At 49.4% G+C, this 24,331-nt stretch overlaps 4 protein-coding genes across 4 annotated transcripts; 3 read left to right on the top strand and 1 right to left on the bottom strand.

The window, feature by feature from the left end:
- Nucleotides 1-719: 719 nt before the first annotated feature.
- Nucleotides 720-4,123, top strand: LOC133492286 (claudin-4-like). Its single transcript, XM_061804391.1, has 2 exons — nucleotides 720-876; nucleotides 1,549-4,123. The coding sequence occupies exon 2, from the start codon at nucleotides 1,657-1,659 to the stop codon at nucleotides 2,611-2,613; it is 957 nt and encodes a 318-aa protein (XP_061660375.1). The 5' UTR covers nucleotides 720-876; nucleotides 1,549-1,656; the 3' UTR covers nucleotides 2,614-4,123.
- A 189-nt stretch (nucleotides 4,124-4,312) lies between these two features.
- Nucleotides 4,313-8,490, bottom strand: LOC133492287 (methyltransferase-like protein 27). The gene is given in 7 exon segments (XM_061804393.1): nucleotides 4,313-6,178; nucleotides 6,181-6,210; nucleotides 6,276-6,368; nucleotides 6,445-6,580; nucleotides 6,646-6,774; nucleotides 8,117-8,252; nucleotides 8,359-8,490. Coding segments are annotated over 6 exon segments (681 nt in total). The 5' UTR covers nucleotides 8,240-8,252; nucleotides 8,359-8,490; the 3' UTR covers nucleotides 4,313-6,008.
- Nucleotides 8,491-10,379: 1,889 nt separating this feature from the next.
- LOC133491930 (methyltransferase-like protein 27) lies at nucleotides 10,380-14,373 on the top strand. The gene is made up of 6 exons (XM_061803675.1): nucleotides 10,380-10,492; nucleotides 10,836-10,973; nucleotides 12,211-12,339; nucleotides 12,423-12,558; nucleotides 13,891-13,983; nucleotides 14,068-14,373. The coding sequence occupies exons 2-6, from the start codon at nucleotides 10,851-10,853 to the stop codon at nucleotides 14,268-14,270; spliced, it is 684 nt and encodes a 227-aa protein (XP_061659659.1). The 5' UTR covers nucleotides 10,380-10,492; nucleotides 10,836-10,850; the 3' UTR covers nucleotides 14,271-14,373.
- Nucleotides 14,374-15,569: 1,196 nt separating this feature from the next.
- Nucleotides 15,570-24,063, top strand: nf2b (NF2, moesin-ezrin-radixin like (MERLIN) tumor suppressor b). The gene is made up of 17 exons (XM_061803979.1): nucleotides 15,570-15,873; nucleotides 16,025-16,139; nucleotides 16,610-16,735; nucleotides 16,811-16,933; nucleotides 17,801-17,884; nucleotides 17,964-18,032; nucleotides 18,784-18,866; nucleotides 19,977-20,052; nucleotides 20,131-20,268; nucleotides 20,347-20,421; nucleotides 20,480-20,593; nucleotides 20,680-20,802; nucleotides 21,731-21,948; nucleotides 22,019-22,121; nucleotides 22,211-22,371; nucleotides 22,455-22,653; nucleotides 23,496-24,063. The coding sequence occupies exons 2-17, from the start codon at nucleotides 16,050-16,052 to the stop codon at nucleotides 23,541-23,543; spliced, it is 1,830 nt and encodes a 609-aa protein (XP_061659963.1). The 5' UTR covers nucleotides 15,570-15,873; nucleotides 16,025-16,049; the 3' UTR covers nucleotides 23,544-24,063.
- The last annotated feature ends 268 nt before the right edge of the window (nucleotides 24,064-24,331 follow it).

Below are 24,331 nucleotides of genomic sequence, written 5' to 3'. Positions count from 1 at the left end.
AAAACATGCAACGTTAATTGGACACTCTAAATTGCCCGTAGGTGGGATTGTGAGTGCCTCTATGTGCCCTGCGATTGGCTGGCGACCAGTTCAGAGTGTCCCCCGGCTCCTGCCCGTCCACAGCTGGGATAGGCTCCCGTGACCCTCGTGAGGATAAGCGGCAAAGAAAATGGATGGATGGATGGGTTACAATCATTGTGAGTGGAGCTGTTTGTCTCCATGTGCCCTGAGATTGGCTGGCGACCAGTTCAGGGTGTCCCCCGGCTCCTGCCCGTTGATAGCTGGAATAGGCGCCACCACTCCCCCGACCCTTGTGAGGATAAGTGGCTAAGAAAATGGACGGATGGAGTGTTAGTCAAGTGTAAGCAGTGAAATAAATGAACTGTAAATGCTGCAGTTTGTCCTCCAGGTCACTGGGCGGAGCCAAATGAAACCGGTACCTCGTGCATTTCCTCATAAATCAAGTGAAGTACTGCTCAATTAGACGTCTGTGTAGATTTGCAGTTATTAAACCAATAAATAATGAAATGAAAAAATCATTTCAACTAAGCGACCTTTAATCTTGTAAAGGGGCCACATTAAAAAAAACGGGAGGGCCTCACCAGAGACGTGAATTCTTTTCCAAGACTTAAGATACTTTGAAATAAAACACACACTCGCACACGGTGCGTGGGAGGGAACAGGAAGTGATGATGTCAGCAGTGGGAGTCCCCCCCCCCCCCACACGTGAGCTCCCAAAAGGGGAGGCGCGGCCGCGACTGCCGGTCTTCGCTTTCGACGCTCTCAAGGGACGCGCGACCGAGGCCGAGGAGAACGCAGCTCGCGCCCGGGTTGTCAACAACAACAACCGGAAGAACCGAGAAGACCACATCTGAGGTGCGTTCCGGACTAAACGGTTTTGTTCAGAACCAAAGAAACCTTCGGCGTAGTCGATTTTCTCGGCAGAGACGTCGGACAACGGACGTGGTGACATTTTCTTGATTTCTCAAAAGAGGTTTCTTGTTGTTTTTGTTTTTTTTTTTTTCAAATAAACACGTCCCAGTGATACTGGGACAAACTTTCCGACAGAAACCAGGAGGGGACTCGTAACACCACGGTGGGGGAGTCAAGCCGGTCAGGGGTTCTTCCTTCTACCTTCCGAACACTTCCAGGTTTGGTGCTGTCAGCAAATGAAAGACTGTGGCCGTCCGCTATTCGTGGAGCGGCATAATTCGTTTTTTTCCCCCCCCTCTAAAGTTTTCATTCCCACAAAAATGTGACTAAACAGGATATTGGGGAAGAAATAGCGCAAATAAGCGAGGGAGTAGTTGCAAAAACCAGAAGAAGGCGACTGCGAGAATGCCGCTCCGCGGGGGTCGTCGCGATTCTAACTGCGGAGGCGAAACCTTCGCTTTCAGAGCACCTCGAGGAGATTTCGGCATCTGGTCGCAGCAAGGGAACCGCCTGATGGGTCGCAGAAAGTTTTAGGGCTTTTTGCACGACAAGAACTACTTTTTTTCCTTAAACTCTGATCGGTTTGCAATCAGTTTTTCATTTCATCCTTGCCAGGGCAAAGAAGGTTCCGTGCTGTCACAACAGAATTGACCGCCAGTGACACCTGATAGGCATCACCAGACCGCCTGGCAAATTTCTGCCCCTCCAAAAGCGGACCTCGCCATGGCGTCGACGGGCACACAGCTGCTGGGGAGCGTTCTGTGCCTGCTGGGCTGGGCCGGCGTGATAATCAGCTGCCTGCTGCCCATGTGGCGGGTGACGGCGTTCGTGGGCAGCACCATCATCACATCTCAGACAGTATGGGAGGGCATCTGGATGAGCTGCGTGGTCCAGAGCACGGGCCAGATCCAGTGCAAGCCTTACGAGTCCATGTTGGCGCTGAGCGGGGACCTGCAGGCGGCCCGCACCCTCACCGTACTGGCCACCGTGACCGGCGCTACGGGCCTCGTCCTGGCCTTCGTCGGAGGCAAGTGCACCCGCTTCTTGGACCGGGAGGGGGCCGAGTCCAAAGGCAGGGTAGCGGTAGCGGCGGGGGCGGTTCTGGTGCTCACGGGATTGTTGTGTTTGATTCCGACCTCATGGGTTGCCGGGGCCGTGGTCCGGAAGTTCTACAGCGCCGCCATCGACGCTCAGCGGCGTGAGATTGGCGCCTGCCTCTACATCGGCTGGGGAGCGTCCCTCCTGCTCATCCTCGGAGGGGGGCTGTTCATCAGCTCCGTGTGTCCCTTCAAAGCGGAGCCCGCCCAAAAGAGCCCGTCCGTTCGATACCTGATGGCCCGCTCATCCACAGGGTCCCTACGAAGGGTCCCGGTGACGAGTCCGACGGGGATGGCTTTCGGCGGGCCTCCCGGCTACCGGCCGGCCTTCGCCGTGTCCGAGCCGCCCGGGAGGACCGCCCGGGGATACGCGCCCGGGGTCGAACAGAACTCTGACCTGTCCTCGGCTCTCTCCTCTAAGTCTCAGCTGAAGCGACTAGACTCTACACCCTCAGAGCAAAGCGGGACGCCTACTACCGAGTCTCAGCTGAAGCCGGAGCGGCTTGAGCGCATAAAGACTTTGGACTCTGACGGCAGCCGAAATGAGGACTTCTCCTCCAACCTTTCAAAGACCTACCTCTGACCCGGACCAGATACCTTCAAAGACCTGGAATAGCTGTCTCTTTGAGGTGGTGTACCTGGTATACTTCAAAGACCTCAAGCAAGATGAAGGGCAACGTTTACAAGACATTGGTGAGGCACAGCTTCCAGGCGGTGGTACTGAACAGACGACAGCTGGAAGACGTTGAGGTTCTATCTAGAAGTGCGTAACTTTGAAAGGGTTAGAAATGAGCTCATCAGCCGAGGGTTGGATATCTTTTGAGGAGACAAGACTCGGATGCTTTATTCCTGTCCACGGGGGAGACGGTGAGTATTTTGGATTAGTGGAAGGGTGGTGAGGTTGAAACCGAGAGAGCAAGAGGAAGACCTCGGAGAAGATTTGACAGATGTCACCTGGGAGGATACGTGCAGCAGATTTCGAGGCCTATGTGGAAAAGAATGATGTGATGTGGAAACTCCTAACTGGACGAGACCAAATGAGAACCAAATGTGCTTGGAAAGTGACATCACAAAGCCTACAAGAAGAAGATCCATCAAAGAACTGCCTCGTACTTGGACTAACTCGATAACATCAAAGACCTGCCTCGGACTTGGACTAACGCTACAACATCAAAGACCTGCCTCGTACTTGGACTAACTCTATAAAATCAAAGACCTGCCTTGTACTTGGACTAACTCTATAGGTAGACTACAAAACCCAAGACTAATTCTACCTCTTTGACATGGACTGACTCCACTTTTTGACCTCCCATCGCTGAAGTACTGATTGTAAACGACCGCAACCTGCACTAAACCCGCGCATGACTCAAAGTGGACTCTTTGATCCAGACGAACTGTGTTCGGTTTCGGTTCTTCATTCTTGCCATGTCTGAGTCTGACCCAGATGACAGGAAGTGAGCCGTCACCTCCGCTTTGTCTCCAGCTGCATTGAATTGATCTTTGGCAATGTCCGCTATGATTTTAAAATGAAAATCTGACCGTTTTGAACTCGTGACCTCTGATAACGAATTGTTTTTTTTTTTCTTGCCGGATTCTGAAGTTGAGTGAGAGGGCCAAACTTTGGAACTGAAATTGAGTTAAGACCTGAAAACGGTAACCTCCTAACATGAAGGAAGACATGTGCAGTAAACGTGTACAGTAAATTCTGAGGTCTTTGGATTCTTTCCGGACTGAACCGCGTCCACGTGAGTTTTTGGAACAAAGGCAAAAATATATGAAATGAGAGACGCCGGCGGCTCTTCCCTGAATTCCTGACGAGTTTTGTCCGTGTCCGGTCAAACCGGTTTGACAGAAAGTCTTCTGCTGTCTTTGTTGGACGTCGGGACGCTCTCGCTCGACGCCGTTTGGTTGCAGCGGATGGAATTGTTATGCCTTATTTTGGGGAATTGGTGAATGAGGAGGAAGTGGAGAGGTGGCAAGCGCGATGGTGACGAAGGTCCCGATGACGTTTGCATGTTCTCCCCGTACCCGGCGTGGCTTTTCTCCGGTTTCCTCCCACATCCCCAAAAACCTCCAACATTAATTGGAGACTCTAAATAGCCCGTAGGTGTGATTACGAGTGCGGCTGTTTGTCTCTGCGTGGCCGGCGACCGGTTCAGGGTGGACCCCGCCTTCCGCCCGCCGGCAGCTGGGATGGGCTCCGGCACTCCCATGACCCTTTGTGAGGATAAGCGGGTAAGAAATGGATGGGTGGATTCATTTTGTAAAGACAGTTTGTATCAGGAGCCGGTTTAATGTACTTCATATTTTGACCTCTGGAGGAAAACTGTACATGGAGTTCAGTCCAGATAATCATAAAAATATTAATATCAAATATTAATCGATGAGAAAAAGCTCTTGGCACGCCACCAAAGAAAAAGTCGCAAAAGCTGTACATAACGTATACAAAGTCGTGATACGAATCACAAATATTATAAAACCAGGAGGTATGAAGACATTAGTGTTTTCCGACAGGTTCCATACAATCATATTTTTTTTTCATAATCATAAATGTCCTTTTATCGGGTTTGCAAGATTATTGGAGTAGAAAACGCCCAAATTTTTTCCCCCTCCTGGCATTTGAGACGAGTACATTTCTCACGAACATTCACTATGTAAATGTACTAATAAAAGTACTGCTGTAAAGCACAACACAGATGTATACTTTATAGACCGTTACTTATATGGATTGGCAGCAGCTCAAGGTGAGTCACGTGCATGCCCGTCAAGTGCGTGAATGATAATCATAAAAATGAGGGACAACTCGAGTTCATAGCGAAGACATTTAGTCATGCACTGCGTCGCAGTCACCACAACCCAGACGTGGTACTGTAAAGTACTCTTAAAGCTGTACTACAGTTTTCTCCTGTGCGTGCACCTGCGCGAGTCAGTGACATGCGGTGAGGCTCAGCAAGGGAAGCGGGGCCACACTGCCCCCTGGTGGTCTGGTTCAGAGAATTCCACTGCATGTGAATATCGCATACATAAATTTGTTCCATTGTAGTTCTATGATCCGTGCTTTACATGGGATTTCTGTTTCGATCCGATATTTCAATTATGTACTCACTAAAATAGCTGAATTTTCATATTTCTTGTTCAAATCGATGCTTCGAGAGACTACGCCCCACACCCACTCAGGCAACGTGCGATTGGTCCGTGGCTTCACACAAGAGACGTTCGTGTTTCCTCATTGCATTGCCGATAATATACAAAAAAAAAAAAATTTTTTTAAAAAAGACTGGATGGCTCATCGGCCACTTTCCTTTGCACTTTGCCTTTTTTGTCTTAACAAAAAAATCCTTCATGTTACCTTAACTGAAAAAATGTCAAACTCACTCAACCGTCAGTCAACTTTTAACTCTACGTGCCAAACTTTTGAGGGAACCCCCCCCCTGTAAATTGTGTCTTCTCCACGTTTTGGGAGTACCAAGATGGCGCCCCGATCGACAGACTGCTCGATGTTTATGCTAGCCCGTTTTTTTTTAATATCAGTGTTTATCACACATGTATGGCTCTTAGTGATGTTTGACATACTGTGGAATATATTGAATGAAAGTATGTGACATTTAGTCTTTCATATTGACCAAAAAATGCTCAACTAAAATTCCACAGTGGAGTCCGCTATGGACCGTGCCACAAAAAGCACGTAGCAGCGTTAAGAGTGGAGGTTCTGAGAGCTCCAGAAGTCATGTGACAATCCCAGCCGTAATTGGGCAGGAGGCGGTGTGCACCCTGAACTGGTCGCCGGCCAATCGCGGGGCACACGGAGACAGACGACAATCACGCTCACAATCGCACTTCGGGGCAATTTCGAGTCCCCAATTAATCTAATTGTTTCAAATGAGGTCAAATTTGAAATATAGGCCGATCTTCTGTTTGGGGTTCTGATTCCGCTGCGCCTCGCCGATCACGACCCCAACCGCACATCACTGAGCGCTTTCAGAGCTTCCGGAAGACGTAAACACACCCGGTGACGTATCCCATCTCGTCCTCGGTCACCCCTCGCTCCCACTCGGCCACGTGGGTCACGTCGACGCGGCGCCACAGTCCCTCATCCTCCATCCGCTTCATCTCGCCCTCCAGCGCCGCCTTGTAGTCGACGTTGCTGGGTTGCTCCTGGTGGTCATGCAAACGAGGCCTCCTGCGGCGGCCTCGAGTCGGGTTGAGACTTGAACGCGTCCAAAAGCGCGAAAAAGGCATTCTCACCCTGCGCGGCCGCACGGCACAGCTCCCGGATCGCCTTTGCCGGAACGTGGGTCGGGCTCAGACCCCCGGAAATGACCACTAATTGAAATTCACCTGCAGGGGGGGCGATCACAAATGGATTACGTTGGGAGGGATGTCGGGGAGCAGAAGCGCGGACGGGTGGCAGTACCTGACGGGACGGGCAGCGGCTGGTCTCCGAGCACGGCCGTCTTGAGGTCCCGGTACAGCCCGCTTTGCCGGGCGCGCGCCATCATCCCCGCGCTGCAGTCCACGCCCACGAAGTTCTGGAACCCCTCCCGCTTCATCTGCGCCACACGCGAGCTCGACGTTGAGTCCGCGCGATCGTTCCGACGGACCGATTAGAACCCACCATCTTGGCCGCCATGCCCGTGCCACAGGCCACGTCCAACACCGCCGCCGCTCTCCGGTCGCCGCCGAAATGGGCGGAGACTCGTTCCGCCGCCAGGGCGGGGGCACGGAACTCAATCAGTTCGACATCCTGCGGAACAAACGATTAGTGCCACCCGGGGCCTCGGCCCGAACCCGATTTTCAAACTTTCCTTTCCATTCCGGCGGCCTGTTGCGCAGGATTTTGCGATCACGGGTGGACGGGATTACGAACGCGTTCGGCTGCGTCTTGGTTCTGCGTTTTTGCCTTTGTTTTGGCCCGCTCGGGTCAATTTGCGCCCGTTTACTTCCCTGGTTTCTTTCGGTACTTGTCGGTTCTTGTCAGTTCAGTTTCTGTCACTAGTTTCACGTTTTCTTTGGTGGGCAAGTGATCCCTCACGCTGCGCTGAGGCTTTCCTAACTATCTATCCATCCATTCATCCGTTTTCTTCGCCGCTTATCCTCACGAGGGTGGCGGGAGCGCCGGAGCCTATCCCGACTGTCATCAGGCAGGAGGTGGGTTACACCCTGAACCGTTCGGCAGCCGATCGCAGGGCACATCGAGACAAACGGCCGCACTCGTAATCGCACCTACGGGCAATTTAGAGTGTCCGATGAATGTTGCGTGTTTTTGGGATGTAGGAGGAAAGCGGAGTGCCCACCCGGAGAAAACCCACGCAGGCACGGGGAGAACGTGCAAACTCGACAGACGCGGGTCTGGGATCGAACTTGGCACCTCAGAACGGTGAGGCCACCGTGCCCCCCCCCCCTCTAAATATGTATCTATAAAAAAGATTCAAGGCTTCTGTGGCGGTGACATCTGGTGGACGACTGAAGCCAAGGTAGGTTCCCATGACCAATAAACATTCAGGAGAGTTGATTCATACCAAATAATTATTAAATCGTCACGACAATAAAATATGCAGATGCTCTCGCTGGTACTCGAAAACACATTCAAAATAATAACTTCAATTATATCCATCTATCAGTCCATGTCGAGCGTCGTGCCCAGCCATTGGCTGGCAACCAGTTCAGTTCAGGATGCAAACCCGCCTCCTGGCCAATGACAGCTGGGATTGGCTCCGGCACTCTCCGTGACCCTTGTGAGGACAAGCGGCTCAGAAAATGGAGTAAAACAAAAAACCCACATTAAATTCTGCTTCGAGTGACTAAATTAATTCTGCTTCGGTTTTTAGACGTCACTCTGTGTGAATTTATGTAGCGACTGCAAAGTTAGCGGCATAAAGTCAAATATGAATATCATATATATGATATATGAGTCTCTCCCCCCCCCCTTGTGAATTTGGAGTGCCCTCAAGTATGTCATAAACGCATATCGATAAGTGAATCTTTCAAAAAATGTATCATGATATTCCAATTATGAAAGGCATTCCTAAGCTGCACACGAAGCGGTGTCGCGGTGACGAGTTCGAGTCTCGGGGTTGGGCGATAACCTGCTCGTAGGTTTGGGCCCATCCGTCGTAGAAGCGGATCTGGTCCGACAGAGAACTGCAAACGTGGACGGACCGGACGGCGTCTTTGGCCATCGCGATCGTGCGCTTCTCCGCCGACGACATGGTGAGCGCGCGCCTGAACCAGACCAGAACGCGTTCTTTTCAGGTCCACGCAGAACACCGAACAACAAAGGTTCGATGCTTGTGGACCAAATCCACACTTTTGTGGTTTGGCGTTTTACCTTGACAAGAAAGACAACGAGGGAAAGTCAAAGGGTCCGATGCGGTCGCTGAAAACGCGGTCGGGATTCTTCCAGTCCAACGGTCACTGCACGCGGACGCTTCGACTTCCGCCGCTCGTCCGCAAAAGTTCAGTCGAAGTCGACGCGCCCTCTAGCGGCTGCCGAGAGACGTCGGCTGCTGCGCCATATTGAATGTGTCCGCGCCGAACCGTCGAAATCGTGCGAGCCGCCGCGGTGGAGCTCGGAAAAGCTCAACGCAAAACATTCCTGTCGACTTGTATGGTTTAGCCGTACTTCAGACGGATTCTGTGGATACTTTTAGGATACTGCCGTACATCACAAATCATACGGATTCTGTTTCACAGATGAAAGTTACACATGAATACAATTCTGAACACAGTCACTTTGAGAATTACACATTAACGTCAGATATTATCATGATAGAGATCTACAATAAAAATCATTGAAAAACTTTGTGGTTTTTCCCCTCCATTATTTTGACATATAATTTGCTTCGGTATGTTATAAGGATTTTTTTTAATCTCTTTGGGGTAGTTTGTACAGGTTGGCGCTCCATGTTCGGGAAAGTCACCATTCAAGGATTCTTTTTCTCTCCGTGCTGTCGGAATAAAATAAAATAAAATAAAATAAAACATCAATATAAATATCAAAATATCACCTTCGTGGGAGAAGAAAGGAATACTGTGCACACAATTCGGGTGATCCAGCGGTGCTTTTTTTTTTTTTTTTGTGGGGATTGGGTTCATGCCGATGATGAGAAAGGAAAACGGGAACATTCCGAGAGAGAAAAAAAAGCACATTTGCAAGAGCTGTGGAGCAATAAAACATACATTTTTCCATGCAATGAAGACGCGATATAGAACAAGCCGTCTCCGTTTAGCGCTAAAAGAAATGGCGTCCTTCCGGTGCAGGGATGAGAAGCACTTCCAAACTTTGTTTTTGTTTTTTTGTTTTTTTTCCCAGCAGTTCAAGTGATCCGTTCAAGTGTTGCGAACGGAGAGGGGAAAACACTTGTTTGATCTCTGGAGAGTTCGGAAGCCCGTCGCGGACCCGGTGCAAGCGCTCCATGCGCCCGTGAAGCAAAATATGTGCTTCCAGAAGTCATGCACGCAGCGGGAATTCAAAGCATAAATATATGAGATATGAATGGTAGACAAACAAGGACGGGTCCGTTCAACTGTAAAAAATAGACCTCTGTCGATCTGTCCCATAAAATCCTTTTCATTTTTAGTAAACATCAGAATCGTTAAAAAAAAAACACAGGGAGTACAGTATTTCAAACTAAATTAATAAATACTGAAGTATTCCTGGGGATTTTTTTTTGAGGGGGGGGGGGTAATAACGCTATTTTGGACTTGTTTATGCTGTTTGTTTTCTGTGAGTGCGAGACGTGAAGTCTGCATTTTTCCGTCTCGGTTTCCACCTTCATCACTGCTTTGATCGCATGATTGGCGTCTCATATTCAATGCAGAAGGCGCACTGCAGGCACTCGCCCCCCCCCCGCCACGCCCCTTTGCGTGCCTCAGGTTCTACCATCAGCGTCAGGACGTCCGCTCAGCTGACATTAATTTGATGCGTACTCGGTTTCGAGCCTGCGAGCTCAAACATGTTTTATGGACCGAACGGTATTTTTCACGTGGCCCGCCATCGAGTGGCAACCAGTTGAGGGTCTCGGCGGAGATGGGCAGCTCGGGCACTTGTGAGGATAAGCGGCTCGGGCTTGACGTCCCCCCCCCCCCTCCCCGCTTGTCTGCCTTTTGCGAACGAGTGCGCCCGCCCGAGGGCTCGGGTGTGCTCCTGATGCCGGGGACCGAAACCAGCTCGCCGACTCGAGATGCGCAAAGGTGACTTAATTGCCAGCGTTTGATTTTATGATTTTTTTTTTTGTGTTCTTTTCGAGACATTGACGTCAACGGGCGTAATTAAATATTTGACGATTTGATTGGAACGATGTGTGTGTTTCTCCCCTCGGGAGGAGGGCGCCGGCTTGCAGGGCGGTCCTCCAGCAGATGAGGCCCAGGCGACCGCCTTTGCCCCCCCCCCCCCCCCCCCCGGGGCAAGTACAGGCTCTGCAGACCACACCTCCTCACACTTGCCCTGCACGCATTGTACTGTAAGTACAGTTTTACCCGGGGGGTGGGGGGGGGTGAATCCACTGGAATATTGACATCGCTCCGTTTTACTCTGGAAGGCAAACGAATTATTATTATTTTTAATCGACGACTATGTAAAAGCAACAGTTTATAAATATTACTTCGTTGTTGTACTTTTTCCTTTTTTTTTTGTCTGCAGCGACGTCTCACATATGTATGCAGTTTGAGGACAAGCTGCTAATTGGACAAATTGTTTCATTCGTTCCGTTTGCGTCACGTGCGTTTTGTTCATATTTACGTCCTCGAGTTGATGTAAATTGATCTTTTTCTTCTTTTCTTTCTGCCTTGTCGTCTGCTCGACAGACGAGCACGCGCAGCATGTCGGACGCGGAGGCGCGCACGTTTGAAATGGCAAAAGAAGCCATCCTGTCCATGCGAACGGACGGCACGCCGACGGACACGATCCAGTTTTACAACCGATGGGCCGAAACCTACGAGAAGGTCATCAAACGCAGAACCGGATCTTATGCATTGGTTCCACCCTAGCACGTGGAGTGATATATTCTGGGCCGTCATCCAGCATCTTCTTGGAAATGTGGAGACGAGATGTTTTTTTCATTTTATTCTTTTTTTATATATATAAAGGTTTGCAGGCACGTCCCCCCCCCTCACTGTACACATCGGGGCGGATCGCTTTTAGCTGGGTTTGTTCGCAAAACTTCAGCATTTGTACGTTTTAGTCTCGTTCCTGCGTGCTTAACGAGGGATATTTTTGACAAATCGTGAAGGGGACATTGGGGGTCTCCTGTGCACTTTTTGAATTCATTCACCAAATCATTTTTTTTTTTTTCGTTTTTTTAAATGTTGCAAAAAGAATGTGCAATGGGAACTCGAGTGTTTCAGGCTGGATGTTTGCGCCACAGTCGCTGTTCGGACTGAAAGGGGAAGTCCACTTATTGAAAAGAACAACGCATCAGATAGGTCATGTCATTGGTACCGTAACTTTAAAATAAAGATTTTCATCAGGTATCATTTATATCGGCAATTTTGAACGTTCCCGGTCGCTGACATTTTGTGGGTCACATGAGCGGATGTGACGTGTCATGTGCTTGTTTACGTTCCTACGCAGTTACTGTCAGCGCTGATTTCTCAGATTTACCCTCATCTGGTGAAGAAACAAAAGTATCAGTTGATCGGGAAGACGGAGGAATACATCTACACAGATTTGAACCTGTGGCCGTCAATAATGTTGAATATTCGGATGGTTCTTCGGACGGGAATGTCGTAGAGTCTGACCATCGAGCTCCGCCACCCAACCCTCCGGGCTCTGGAGGACTTTGTTTACAGGCTTATGTCCTGCGCGTCGGCGTCATTCCCGTCCGAAGAACCATCCGAATATTCAACATTATTGACGGCCACAAGTTCAAATCTGTGTAGACGTAATCCTCCGTCTTCCTGATCATATAAAATACGAGAAATCAGCGCTGACGATAACTGTGTAGGAACGTAAACAAGCACATGACACGTCACATCCGCTCATGTGACTAGCAAAGTGTCAGCGATGGGGAACATTCAAAATTGCCGACATAAATTATACCTGATGAAAATCTTTATTTTAAAGTTACAGTACCAATGACATGATCTATCTGATACATTGTTATTCTCCTCACATTTTCGGGCTTGGTCCCGCTCGGGACATCGGGTCACTAATCAGCGTTTTGCGGCGTCCGTTCACCAGGATATCGAACTGATCGAGTTCCGGGCACCCGCGATGGCGGCGCAACGAGTCTCCGCCCTTTTCAGCGGCGACCGGCGAGCGGCGGCGGTGTTGGACGTGGCCTGCGGCACGGGCATGGTCGCCAAGATGGTGGGCGCCGGCATTTTTGGGGAACGAGCGAGATCCTCGCTTGTTTGCGAACGGACTCAACGACGAGCATGTGTGTGGCGCAGATGAAGCGGGAGGGATTCCAGAACTTTGTGGGCGTGGACTGCAGCCCGGGGATGCTCGAACATGCCCGACACAGCGGACTGTACAGGGAGCTCAAGATGGCTGTGCTCGGAGACCAGCCGCTTCCCTTCGCGTCAGGTACGCACTTTCGCCGCCGACGTGGTTCATATCTGTCAACAAGTCGGGTACACGAGTCAACGCTAGACATGTTTAATGTTCAAACCGATAAACTTTCTTCTTTATTAAATAACGATTAACTTTGAATATTATGGCTGCAACACGTTCCGCTGGGAGAGGTGGCAAAAAAAAGACTGAAGAAGTCGAGGGATGCTCATCAAACACGTGTTTGGGACATCCCACAGGTGAACAGGTGGATGCCATGATTGGGGAGAAAAGACTAGACCTGTCATAAAATGTGACAACAGAGACCCCGGACTGTTGAACAGCTGAGGCTGTAGATCGAACAAGAATTGGAAACAAGTCCAATTCCGAAGCTTCAACAACGAAGTGTCCTAAGTCTGGAATCAGCTGGCGCGAGACTTGCTTTGAAAGACTTGATTCTGCCACAATAGGCAGACCTAAAATAAATATATGAAAAGTGAGCATATCAGAATCAGAATCAGAATCTGAATCTGAATGAGGTTTATTGGCCGCAGTTGAGGAACACAAAGTACTGTATACTGGCCCCCATTTCAATTCAGGTGCTCTGGCTGAAACGTAATCAAGAATGTGATAAACTTTATCCAGGTTTTGTCAGTAGTGTATCGCTATGAAACTAAGGTATTCTTCGCATCAGAATTTGTAGTTTAAGTTTAACCAATTTAAGTTTAAGTTTAAATTTGCTGGGTAAAGGCGAATGGTTCTTTTTTTCACTGTTCTGTCAGCCACTTGTCGTTTCCTTTCCGTCGGAACCCAAGAGGGCTGCTAGTATCTGTGGCCGGTATCAGAAGCCTGTCACGATCAGAACGCGGGGTCGGACCCAAATGCGCGACTCGGGAGACGTTAGAGGCAGTTCGGGAAACGTATTTATTCAGTCCAGGGGATGAGGTGGGATGAGGTGGGAAGTCAACGGGAGCAGCAGTAGCAAGGACGTCAGGCGTAGGAGGCAGGTCAGTGGGCAGGCAGGGGTCGGTACACGAGAGATCAGGAACGGGATTATGAGAGTGGGGGAACGAGGCATGAGGCAACGATCTGGCAAAGGCCAGATCGTATGTGTGGTTCTATACAACAGGGACGTGATTAATAGAGACGAGGCGGAGTTGTGAGCCTCCGTTGATTGCAGCAGGTGCCTGCCGCATCGGGGACCGGCACGGCCAGGACAGCACTCTTCACGAGTACCAGATAGAGTGAATTAAGGTCGTATCGGCCCAATACGGTCGGCGGTATCAAAACCTGCCCATACCCATAATGAACAGGGACAGAGAGACTGCAGTAATGAAGTCATTCATTGGCGATCGTTTCGCCCCGCAGATCAATTTGACATTGTGGTTATAACCGGCGCGCTGAGTGCGAGTCACCTTCCGGCGGACGTGATCCGAGAGCTGTGTCGGGCTGCCAAGCCGGGTGAGGGTGCCGTTTCACGCCGTCGTCGCGTTTCATGCTACGGGCCGTCGTGTTCACACCTCGGCCGGACTTGTGACCGCACAGGAGGCCTCGTCTGCATGACCGGCAAGTGTGACGGTCTGAACCTCGGCTACAAGGCGGCCATGGAGGGCGAGATGGAACGAATGGAGGACCAAGGACTGTGGCGCCGCGTCGACGTGACCCACGTGACCGAGTGGCAGCTCGGGGTGACCGAGGACGAGACGGGATACATCCCTGGATGTGTGTACGTCTTTCAGAAGCTCTAAAACACTGCAGTGGTCCAGTCGGGCTTGACCAGTCGTATACACTTTAGCGGTATTTGCCTAATGAGTGTGTCGCTTAAAGAAACTGATCTGGAATAAATGTCATTCCCACCAATTCAGGTTGTCCTGGGTTTTCTTTGGATGTATTATATCATTTTTTTAACCGGGTTGAACCGGAGCCATCAGAGGCTGTCGGCATAATAAGGACTACACCCTGTCTCATAAATCATGGGCAAAAAGATTTTTTTGCACTCACAAGGTAAACATATACATAAAAAAACAACGTTTTAACAATCAAGCATGACAGCATCCAAAATGTTCCAGTGGGCAGCGACGTGGCCACCAAAACTGATCCATCCGCCATCTTGATCCTCCCAAAACAACCACGCCGACCTGTGCGTTAACCGCCGGTTTCGTGGCTGTGAGAAAACATTCCACAGGTAAGTTAGAAAAATTTACTTTGACACTGTTAAAGTTTGTTTATAAAGGTTTTGTTTTATTTTTCTGATGAGCTTAATTCACTTGAACAAAGTTTTGCTTACGGCTGTAGGCCGTGTCAATATTTTCCCAAACTTCATTAGTGGATAAGCAAGAAAACAGTTTTTCTGTGAAATTTCTGATGAATTTCATAATACACAACTCTGCAAATTGAATTTGATTTCCAAACGCGAGGAAACAAGTTGAAATTTTCCGTCTGAAATAGGACGCCGCAGGGACAACAAACGAACGATGAGTTTAGCATGTATTTTGCCATATTTCCAAAAATATATCCAACTGATTGACTTCAAATGTAATGTTTTTGTGACAAAAAAAAATAATGCTTAGTTTTTTGCTGATGTTATGATGATAGTGGTTCATAGCGTATTTTGGGAAAACTTAACATGTCAGGGAAATCGGGTCCGAGGTAATATGCAAGGTTTCTTGCTAGCCACAGTGTTCTTTCTCTTTCCTTTGCACTCAGCCTTCTTTTGGCTTATCAAATCCAATTAAAAATCCTTCATGTTGCCAGAACCAGAACTGAAAAATGTCAAGCTCACACGACCGGTTTTAATTCTACATGCCAAGCTTTACTGAGAACAACCGCCATAATCCAACCTGAAAGGAAAACCGTGTCCTCCACACGTTTTGGGAGTACCAAGATGGCGGTCAACCGGCTTCAACCAATCGACGTGTACGCGCTAACTATGGAAGTTGCGAATTATTGAATTTCAAATTCATAACCCGGTGGCACTAATCTACTTCCATACATCAAGACTTTTTTTTTTTTTTTTTTTTTTAGATCAGTGGCTGCAGCCTGCCCCCGCAGTGGACGTTACGACCTGTAGGGGGCGCATCTCTCCCTGAGTCAAAACAATCTTGTGGCTTGTCCTCAACTTTTAGCTACGTGCTAACAAGCAGTTTTACACGCTTTTTCTGGAAAAAAGTCAGCCAGACTCGGAGTCGCATCACGTTTGGGATTAGTCATGGAGTCTTGCGAAAAGTTGCGGACTGGTTTGTGCGTATTTCGTGCGATAGTTTGAAGCTTAGCTCGGCGTCGAGCCGCCAAACACAACAGAAAGTCTCCCGAACCTCGTCGAGCGACGCAAACGTTGAAGATTCTTCCCTGGTAAATGGGCCTGCTCATCATTAAAAGGGTTTCGACGTAGTTCTGTAACCATCATGTGGATTTTTAGCGAAGTGATTGGACTGGGGGGGGGGGGGACCGTGTTCGTAGGGTGGGCGAAAAATATTGAAAATGTTCTTTTGCTTCCCCGCAGGTCTGCCTGGCGACATCGCGGCAAAATGTCAATTTTAGGCTTGAAGAAGAAACAACCAAAGACCTTCAAGGTCAAAGTCACCACCATGGATGCTGAGATGGAGTTTAGCTGCGAGGTACGACTTTACACCTTTCGTCTTTCTTGCCAAGTGAAGTCAAGGGGATTTGTTGTCCAACACATGCTCCATTTTGGAAGACAATCTGACATCCATGGAGGTGATTCGGTCGCTGTGCACTGCCTCCTTGTCACATTTTTCCGAAAGAAAGTTGGTAGCTAAAAAAGTTAAGTGTGGAAAAGCCCCGTCACGACCCAGCGGGACCAGGGCTGGGCGACTAAATTAGGCTGCGAGTCCAAATTTTTACTCACAATTCAATATCGGACCAAAGTGACATTTTCATCCGGCGATCTTTGCTTTCTAACCGCTCATTTATGCTAGCATAGCATAACATTCATCCCCCGCCACCGACCAACAAGAAAACCCCACAAACGTCGTCTTCTCACCAGATTTTGCAGCATTTTGTCATTATTATGAAGTCTTGTCACCAGATCACGACCAGTTCTCATCACTTTGTTGTTGTCGTTCAGGTCAAGTGGAAGGGCAAAGACTTGTTTGACCTGGTGTGCCGCACAGTGGGCTTGAGGGAGACCTGGTTCTTTGGCCTGCGCTACACGGTCAAGGACACGTATGCCTGGCTAAAACCTGATAAACGAGTAAGTTGCGGTGGGGAAAAAAAGATGGACTCTCTTTGTGCTTCCATTTTATTTCCACGAAATGATCCCCGTCAGGTCTTGGACCAGGAGGTTCCGAAAGACTCGCCGATCACATTTCACTTCCTGGCCAAGTTCTTCCCAGAGAAAGTGGAAGACGAACTCGTCCAAGAAATCACGCAGCACCTCTTCTTCTTGCAGGTTTTTTGCTTCAATTAGTTCTGTGATTTGCAAATCTGCACAGTCGAGCATGAAAAAAATCACACGTTTAAAAAAATTTTTACGCGTAGAAATACCCTAATTTGCGGTTTATCAACCGCGACTTTTTTCACACGCTTTCAACCCTGCGGTTTATGCGGCGATGCGGCTAATTTTTGCATTTTTTTTTTCCCTAACGGCCGCAAGGGGGACACTCGAGCGGAAAACGTAAGCGTGAGACCGGTGGAGTATATGTCCCGAGGAAGTGACTTTTACCTGCTCCGGCCCTGTTAGCGCTGCGCTAGCGTGTTACTGCCGTGTCTCAGTGATTTTTACCGGTATTTAATTTAATTTTTTTTTAAACCGGCACTGTTAATGCGGCGTTAGCGTTAGCGTGGCGGCGCTAGCGTTAAACTCTCTGTACCGTCTTTGTAAATATCTCGTGTTTCAATGTGGGGACTTGTACCAAATGTACTGGGTGAGGCTTATAACCAGGTGCGTCGTGCAGGCCGGGAATTACGGTACAAAGATATTGAAAGACGTCGCTTATTTTGTGTAGTCTTGACCAATGTTCCCTCTAAGCTGCGCCACTGCGCACTTGTCGCGCACTCTCAGTGCACATCAAAACCGATCCGGCGCAGTGAACCAAAGCCTTTTTTTTTTTTAAACACGGAAGCAGACGGCCTGCTGCTCCGAAGTTCTACTCCCTAGTTTATCTGACACCACTCCCCTCCGCTCTTAAAGGGGTACACTCATAATGACAAACAACACACACTGGCAACCTGACATCTGCGGGCATGACTGACCACACTTCAAATGTGAGTGACCGGTGTTTGCATAGTTCTGACCTTCTTTCATTCTTTTGTGTAGGTGAAAAAACAGATCTTGGATGAGGAGATTTTCTGCTCCCCGGAAGCTTCCGTTCTTCTGGCCTCGTACGCCGTCCAAGCCAAAGTAAGCGCGCTCAAGCCCCGACGTGACGTCGCCTCGGTAACCGTACATACATGACACCGACTTTCTGTCCTCGGGTCAGTACGGCGACTATGACCCCAACTTCCACAAGCCGGGCTTCCTGGCGCAGGACGAACTTCTGCCCAAAACGGTACGTGACAGAAGGAGAAAATTATAAATCCACCCATCCATTTTCTAGCGCTTCGCAGGGGAAGTAGCTCCAGCGGGGATACCCGGACTTCCCGTTCCCCAGCCACTTCTTCCGGCTCTTCCGAGGCGTTCCCGGGCCAGCCGAGAGCCACGGTCTCTCCAGTGGGACTCTTTCCGGTGGGACATGCCCGGAACACCTCATTAGGGAGGCGTCGGAATCAGATGCCCCAGCCACCTCATCTGGCTCCTCTGCTTCTCACCCCGTTCTCCGAGGGAGAGCCCGGACACCCCGCGGAGGAAACTCATTTCAGCCGCTTATTATAAATTATGAAATTAATCTGCAACAATTTTTACAGGTTTTAAGAGCCGTTGTTTTGTAAGGATTGTCCAAGTCCGCCGTTGTCAGCCTCTTAAGTCATCATCCCGGATGCCCGCGCCACTTCCGGTTTGGTGTCATTTTTAGATTACGCATTGCAAATGTGAGGTTTTTTTTCATGTTTTCTGTGCGCAACAATTGGGAAAAATAATGAGAAACTTTTTTATCAATTGTCGATCAATCTCATAACCCTTGACGGTTCGCTGCGTATAAATCAGTTCATGTTCTCCGCGACAGCAACTTATCGATTCTCCTCACTTAAGTTTTGTCGTTATGGGCCGGTGTCGCAAGTCCAATGAGCGGAATTGTCTTTGCTTTCGTTGTAAAAGTCATTTTTCTTTTTTTTTTTTTTTTTTTACCTCCATATCGAGGTCAGGTGCTGATGCAGTACCAGATGACGGCTGACATGTGGGAGGAGAAGATCACAGCCTGGTACGCCGAGCACAGGGGCATCGCCAGGTGGGTGTGCGCGCCGGACCCTTTTCGGGACCGCGAAAAGACTTTTGGAGCGAAAACACAAATTGAAATTCCCCGTTACCAATCAGTTTTCGAGACTATCTTAAATGACGCCATCTTCGGTCGTCTGCGCTTGGGCTCCGTGTACGCAAAATGTCGACGAGGCCATTTGCGCTGCGACGCGGGACCCGTTCACACTGAGCAAGCGACATCAAGTCGACATTGATGCTATTTGGTTGCTATATTATTATTATAGCAATATAGTAGCAATATACAATAGAGTAGCAAGTAGTAATATAATCTGTAATACATATGTATTATATATATTATAGATTATATTATATTAGCCTCACCCAGTACATTTGTAAAGGAAATACCATTTGGTACATACATAAGCCACACCGTGCATAAGATGCAAGTGCCCACATTGAAACGCGAGATATTTACAAAGAAAGATGGCACACGGAGAGTTTAACCCTAGCACTGCGCTGACAGTAAAAGTCACTTCCTTGGCACATGTATTCCACCGGTCTCACTCTTACCGTTTCCGCTCGAGTGCCCTCCATGCGGCCGTTAGAAAAAATGCACAAATTGGCCGGATCACTGCATAAACTGCAGGGTTGAAAGTGTGTGGGGAAAAAAGTCGCGGTTAAATAACCCTAACGCCTTGCTAACAGGGCCGGTTAAAAAAAAAAAAACATACTGGTAAAAATCACTAGGACACGGCAGCAACACGCTGGGAACTATATTTACAAAGAAAGATGGCACACAGAAAGTTTAACGCTAGCGCTGCTGTGCTAATGCTAGCACCGCGCTAACAGGGTGGGTTAAAAAAAAAAAAAACATACCGGTAAAAAATCACTAAGACACAGCAGTAACTGGCTAGCGCAGCGCTAACGGGGCCGGACCGGTAAAACTCACTTCCTCGGCACATACATTCCACCGGTCTCACTCTTACCTTTTCCACTTGAGTGCCCCCCCTTGCGGCCGTTAGAAAAAAAATGCACAAAGTAGCCGGATCGCCGCATAAACCGCAGGGTTGAAAGCGAGTGAAAAAAGTGGCGGCTTATAGCAATCATTCATTCATTCCGCGTGTTCGTACGGTTCCCGCAGGGACGAAGCAGAGATGGAGTACCTGAAGATAGCCCAGGACCTGGAGATGTACGGCGTCAGCTACTTTGACATCACCGTGAGTGCCGGCGACCGCCGCCGCCGTTGTCTCGTGGCCCCCTCGTAAAGCCGAAGTGTTTTCCGGGTGTGGCGGCAGCAAAACAAACGGGACACGGACTTGCTGCTGGGCGTGGACGCGCAGGGTCTTCACATCTACAGCCCCAGCAGCAAGCTGACGCCCAACAAGTCTTTCCCCTGGAGCGGCATCCGCAACATCTCGTACAGCGAGAAAGAGGCAAGAAAGAGTCTTCTCACCTCCTTGTTCCAGCACCGTTCTTCTCCCCCGTGACGGCGCCGACCTTTCCCGTTGCAGTTCACGATCAAGCCTCTGGACAAGAAGAAAGACGTCTTCAAGTTCTACTCGTCTCAGCTGCGCGTCAACAAGCTGGTGAGTGGACCGGCGTCCGGCGTCGGCGCCCACTGACGTCGCGCGCCGCCGTCTTCAGATCCTGCAGCTGTGCATCGGCAACCACGACCTGTTCATGCGGCGGAGGAAGGTGGACTCCATCGAGGTGCAGCAGATGAAGGCCCAGGCCAAAGAGGAGAAGGCCCGGAAGAAGGTCGAGGAAGAAGGCCGCCGCCAAAATGGAACGCGCTCGCCGCCGTGCTGACGGAATTTTGATTTTTTATTTTTTGAATCCGAAAGATGGAGCGGCAGATCCTGGCGCGCGAGAAGCAGATGCGAGAGGAGGCAGAGCGAGCTAAAGAGGAGATGGAGCGGAGGCTTTTCCAGCTGCAGGATGAGGCGCGCCTCGCCAACGAGGCGCTGGTGAGCTGCGTTTACGAGCACTTGGTACTCCCCCGAAGGTTTTGGGGGAAATTTTGAAATGGATCGAAAACACACCGTGACCTCTTACGGGTCAACTTTGTTTCACGAAATCACTTTTGCAGTCGAGATATTACGCCGGCAAGTTCGGCGAGCATTTAAACAACCTGCTAATTTTAAGTTAATTTCATTCCACGTTTCATTGAACATCATTTCAGTTGAAATGAACTCCATCTGCCGCTTGTAACTTAATGAAAAGTATTTGTGCCCCCCCCCCCAGTTTGTAAACCACTGCTTTAAAGGTCAACTGACACGTTAAAGCATAATTTTTTTAGTATGTTTTTAATTTAACAAAAAAAGTTACAAGCCTTCGAGGAGTCTGTTGTTAGTTAGAAGTGATCAGCATATCATCGAAACATGGCTCGAAACGATGGGTTAATATTGCCCCGGTCGCTTCACTCGATTGTGAGATGTTCTCTTCTTCGGAAAGAGGAGGGGCATGTTCGTCAGGCCCCGCTACGCAATTTCAATGGCGACTGTCGCAGCGTGACGTCTGCTAATGACGTCGCAGGCAACATGGCCGCCACTGTGACGTCGAGTGAGACTTCCGCAACGCTCATTCGCCCCCCCCATTAACATTGAAGTGAATAACATTATATGAAGTTTTCGTAACAATATCTATTTTATAATGTAAATATGGCTACCAGTTGACCTTTAAACTGCAGGCGCAGCTAATTGATCGTTGAATTAATCTACTTGATAATTCGATGAATGCACAATTATTTTGATAAACGAAAGCAACCAATCCATTGAGCGAGAAACACGAAGTGGGCTCGATTGGACTTTGCCGACGCGGCGGCCGAATCGGGCCTCGCGTCTCGAAATGCAGACGAAAAAAGTCCAGGAATTGATCGAGTCGGTGACGCGGCAGCTGCGCTCGGAGGAGACGGCGGACCTCCTGGCGGAGAAGGCCCAGATCGCGGAGGAGGAGGCCAAGCTGCTGGCTCACAAGGCGGCCGAGGCGGAGCAGGAACGACAGAGGTTAGAGGTCAACGCCATGAAGACCAAAGAGGAGAAGAGGCTCATGGAGCAGAAGATGAGGGAGGCCGAGCAGCTTGCCGTCAAGCTGGTGGAGCAGTCGGAAAGAAGGTCCCGCCCCTTCCGCCGCGTGCTTGCGCCTTCACCTTCCTCCTCTTCCTCGACAACTTTGTGATTCCAGGCTGAAGGAAGCGGACCACCTGAAGCAGGACCTGACCGAGGCCAAGGATGCCGAGAGGAGGGCCAAGCAGAAACTCTTGGAGATCACCAAGACCACCTACCCGGTACGCGCGTGAATCAGCCGCTCGACCCGTGATCGGCGAATGAATAGCTCGCTCATCCATCGGTTTCCGTCTCCGCTTTTGCGGTCCAGCTGATTGCGGCCTATTCGGCTCCTCCCCCCGTTCCGGCGCCGGCCTCCGCGCCCGCCGCCCCCCCGGCGCCCAGCGCCGCCTACGAAACGACGTCGCCGCCGCGTCTCGATTTTAAAGACTCGGACATGAAGAGGCTCTCCATGGAGATTGAGCGCGAGAGGTCGCGGCGCATACACGCACTCGCTCTTCTTCGTTGGTCTTTGTCACGTGTGTAATTTTGCGCGTGTGTTTGGTCCCGGATAGGCTGGAGTACATGGAGAAGAGCAAACATCTGCAGGACCAGCTCAAGGAGCTCAAGTCCGAGATCGAGTCTCTGAAACTGGAGGAGCAGCAGCAGCATCCGCATCTTTCTCAGCTTCCGCATCAGCAGGCGTCCGGGATGTACGCTCTCCACGACGCCAGAACTTACGTCCCAGAACCGCTTTACATCCCTCACAGCAACGTAAGGATCCGAACGGTCTGCACACGCATCGTCGTCACTGTTTAAGTAGAAAAGTATAGATGTAGTAGAACCTTATTATTTTGAATACCGAAATTTCCGGCCTACAGAGCGCACCGGATTATAAACCTCACCCAGTACATTTGTAAAGGAAATACCATTTGGTACATACATAAGTCGCACTTGTGTATAAGCCGCAAGTGCCCACATTGAAACATGAGATATTTACAAAAAAAGACGGTACCCAGAAAGAGTTTTCAAAGTTTTAAGACCTTACCTTAGCTTAGCTTAACATGGTAGCACGAACTGGGCTGTTAAAAACAAAACAAAAAACAGCCGCGGCAGCTACACAGTAGCGACACGGTAGGACACCGCTAACAGAGCAGGTAAAAAAAAAACAAAAAACGCCTAAATCAATGAGACGCGGCAGCAAGACGCTAACGCCAGCACGGCCCTAACAGGGCCAGTTAAAAAAAAAAAAAACATACTGGTAAAAATCACTGAGACACTGCAGTAACACAGCAGCAACAGGCTAGCGCAGCGCTAACAGGGCTGGTTAAAAAAAAAACAACAACAACATACCGGTAAAAGTCATTTCCTTGGCACATTTATTCCACCGGCGTCACTCTTACCTTTTCCACTCGAGTGCCCCTTTGCGGCCCTTAGAAAAAACGCACAAATTAGCCGCATCACCGCATAAGCCGCAAGGTTGAAAGCGTGTGGAAAAAGTTGCGGCTTATAGGCTGGAAATTGGTAGCACTGTTTTCCCGTTGGGGGGTTTTGGTGGTTCTGGCGGTGCGGGCAACGTTGCTGATTGTGGATTTCCTCCATTTTGTCCCGCCCAGAGAAACTCGGCCTTCGTGTCGCAGATGGCCTACTTTGAGGAGGTCTAAGGAGGAGGAAGAAGATCTCCTGACTGACGTCACCTTTTGGAACAGAACACTAAAGGACTTTTTGGGGGTTTCGGTCCCGTTCACGGTTTTGCATTTTGATTTGCTTTCGCGGAACACAGCCGACCCGTTTCTCCACTCCGACTCGTGTCCTACTCTCGGATTCACTCGGGTCGGTCTGTCGTGGTTCCTCACCAGTGATTTTTCTTTTTTTTTTTTTTTTTTTTTGGGCTCTGCCGTCATATTCTATTTAACTGACGGTTAGGGTTAGGGTTTATTGACGCGACGCCTCCGCCTCCACGGCTTTTGACTCCGCCTCGTCGTGTTTTATTTTTTTGTCCGTTGTTCGAGTCTTATTTATTTCTGTGTTTTACTTCATCACCACGAAGGCCTTTTGTTTGCCGCATCCAAGTGTTACAAGTGTTTTTTTTTTTGTTTTTTAATTTGATACTGCAAAATATTTGCTTTCAATGATTTTCTACTGTACACGTCATTTCAATAGAGCTGACTGAGTGCCGCCACATCTCTGCCGTTGCGTATGAAAAATCATTTTTCCTTTTTGTGGTTTTTATTAGCTTTGGGTGTAGAGATGACAAAAAAAATCCGGGATCAGGATCCCGCCGGAGGAGCCGGACGACGAGAGGGAGGCTTCGGGCTTCCCCCCCGCGACCCGACCCGGGATCAGCCGGAGAACAACAAAATGTAAAATGGCTTCAAAGTGCAATCGTTGTGTAGCGGAAGGGTTACACGCCGTAAAGTAGTAACATACGCAGTATTCTGATACATTTGAA

This window comes from Syngnathoides biaculeatus, chromosome 18 (genome assembly GCF_019802595.1).
Source record: "Syngnathoides biaculeatus isolate LvHL_M chromosome 18, ASM1980259v1, whole genome shotgun sequence".
Taxonomy (NCBI): domain Eukaryota; kingdom Metazoa; phylum Chordata; class Actinopteri; order Syngnathiformes; family Syngnathidae; genus Syngnathoides; species Syngnathoides biaculeatus.
The sequence above is the reverse complement of the archived record's forward strand: the minus strand, read 5'-3'. Positions and strand labels throughout refer to the sequence as shown.